Raw genomic sequence first — 1,709 nt, 5'->3', positions numbered from 1 at the left:
TGAACTGCGCTCTGTGTGTCTTTTAGGGCTGCAACTTGGTTTTTAGTAGATATAGAAAAATATTTAAGCTAATATACTGTATTTCCATAATTTAAGTTTAGTAAATGTTCCAATCCACAATGAAAATACAGGCATTATTTTTGGATGAAATGTAACTCTTTTTTTTGCATTTATATTGTGGTATTGTGCGTCTTTGAAAAAATCTCACCTTTTCTCTCTTGAACAAAAACAATTAACTGTGATTACCATCTCAAATATTATATCCATGCTTTATTATTGACCCTGAAAGAAACGGTTACATACATAAATACATACAATAGATACATAAATAATTAATATTCAAACAGACACACTGTCTCAGTGAAGTCCATCGATGCTGCATGTCTGACAGGTGTAGATGATATGTACAGCTGAGGTCTACTACAGTTCATGTGGAGCTGGGAGGGAAGGAGTACAGTAGGCAGGCAGAGCCGGGTGGTTTTGGGGCACTGTTAGCAGGAGGTGAAAGTTTTCCAGAAGAAGTTTTTACAGGGGGCTTTGCGGTCACGCTGAGGCAGCGATAGCCTGTTGTAGACAGCCCTCTCCTCCAGACGAGACTCCAGTGGCTCCTCAAGATCCACAGGTGCCGCTTCCCCCGGCAGCATATTGGTGTCAAGAGCTCCATCCAACAAGCCGGACACCAGCTTCAGGATCAACTCCTTGCGTTCTTTGCTCAACTCCTGACCAAAAATCAGAAGAGAGGAGAACATATTATTACAGTGACTAGATTGTCGAAAATGTGTAAATTTACCATCTTTCAGAAACCTTACTCTGAAGTATTTTTATTTGTACTTTTTTCATTTTAGACGCTATGAATTAACAGGAGGATTTAAAAACTGAATACATTTTCTCTTGAAAATTCTTGTAAATGTAAATTAGAAAAATACCTATTATTTTAGTTGATTTAACATGCAATTGTGATGTGAAGTTGAGTCATTCTTTTCAAATTCAAATTATTCAAGCAATTTTTGCCACAAAAAAATGGACAAATCCTTCAATAACAGTTGAAATCAAGTGCAATGAACTACATATGAACAATAAAAATCACCCTCACCCTGTTCACATGGATGGGGCTCCTATCTTCCACAGGAAGCACGGCTGCTGCTCTAACGCTGAACAGAACCCCCATGAGAGCTGCTAACACCACCAGAAGCTGCATGCTGTGACAGGAGTGCAGGTGACAGACCAGAGCTACAGTCACAGGAGAAGAAGGCTCACAGAGGTAAGAGTGTGTGAGTGAGTGTGTGTTTGAGAGAGAGAGAGTGAGTCTGAGCAGCTCAGACTATAGCCAGAGATCCAGAGGAGAGTGGTGGAAAAGTGCAGCGCAGTTGGTGGCAGCTGGTCACAAGATTTGGAAACCACTGATGATTCTTCTGCTCTACCTCCAAAGTCCCTCACTCTTTTATACGCCTCTCCCCCTGTCTGCCACTGACGTGGAGGGTGGTGGGTGTATGACGGAGGGTGTATGTGTGCGTGTGTTTGGCGGGGGGTGTGTGTACGTGAGTGTAGAAAAGGTGGGGAGATGAAGGGTTCAGGACAGAACAAATGGAACCGTTCAACAGTTAACCTTTTTGACAAATTGTGAGGTGGTTGTATTCATGTGATTCACCAGAGGAAACATCTGCAGCACACAACGACGTCACTGGGTTAAAACCAGATTCTGAAATCAA

General features: G+C 41.9%; 1 protein-coding gene across 1 annotated transcript; it reads right to left on the bottom strand.

The window, feature by feature from the left end:
* Positions 1 to 271: 271 nt before the first annotated feature.
* Positions 272 to 1,397, bottom strand: cort (cortistatin). The gene is made up of 2 exons (XM_035657211.1): positions 1,094 to 1,397; positions 272 to 719 (listed from the first exon to the last, which is right to left on the bottom strand). Exons 1-2 carry the CDS (start codon positions 1,196 to 1,198, stop codon positions 492 to 494), a joined length of 333 nt encoding a protein of 110 aa, XP_035513104.1. The 5' UTR covers positions 1,199 to 1,397; the 3' UTR covers positions 272 to 491.
* Between the last annotated feature and the right edge of the window lie 312 nt (positions 1,398 to 1,709).

This window comes from Morone saxatilis, unplaced genomic scaffold, assembly GCF_004916995.1.
Source record: "Morone saxatilis isolate NCDOM2014 unplaced genomic scaffold, NCSU_SB_2.0 Contig15, whole genome shotgun sequence".
NCBI lineage: Eukaryota > Metazoa > Chordata > Actinopteri > Moronidae > Morone > Morone saxatilis.
The sequence above is the reverse complement of the archived record's forward strand: the minus strand, read 5'-3'. Positions and strand labels throughout refer to the sequence as shown.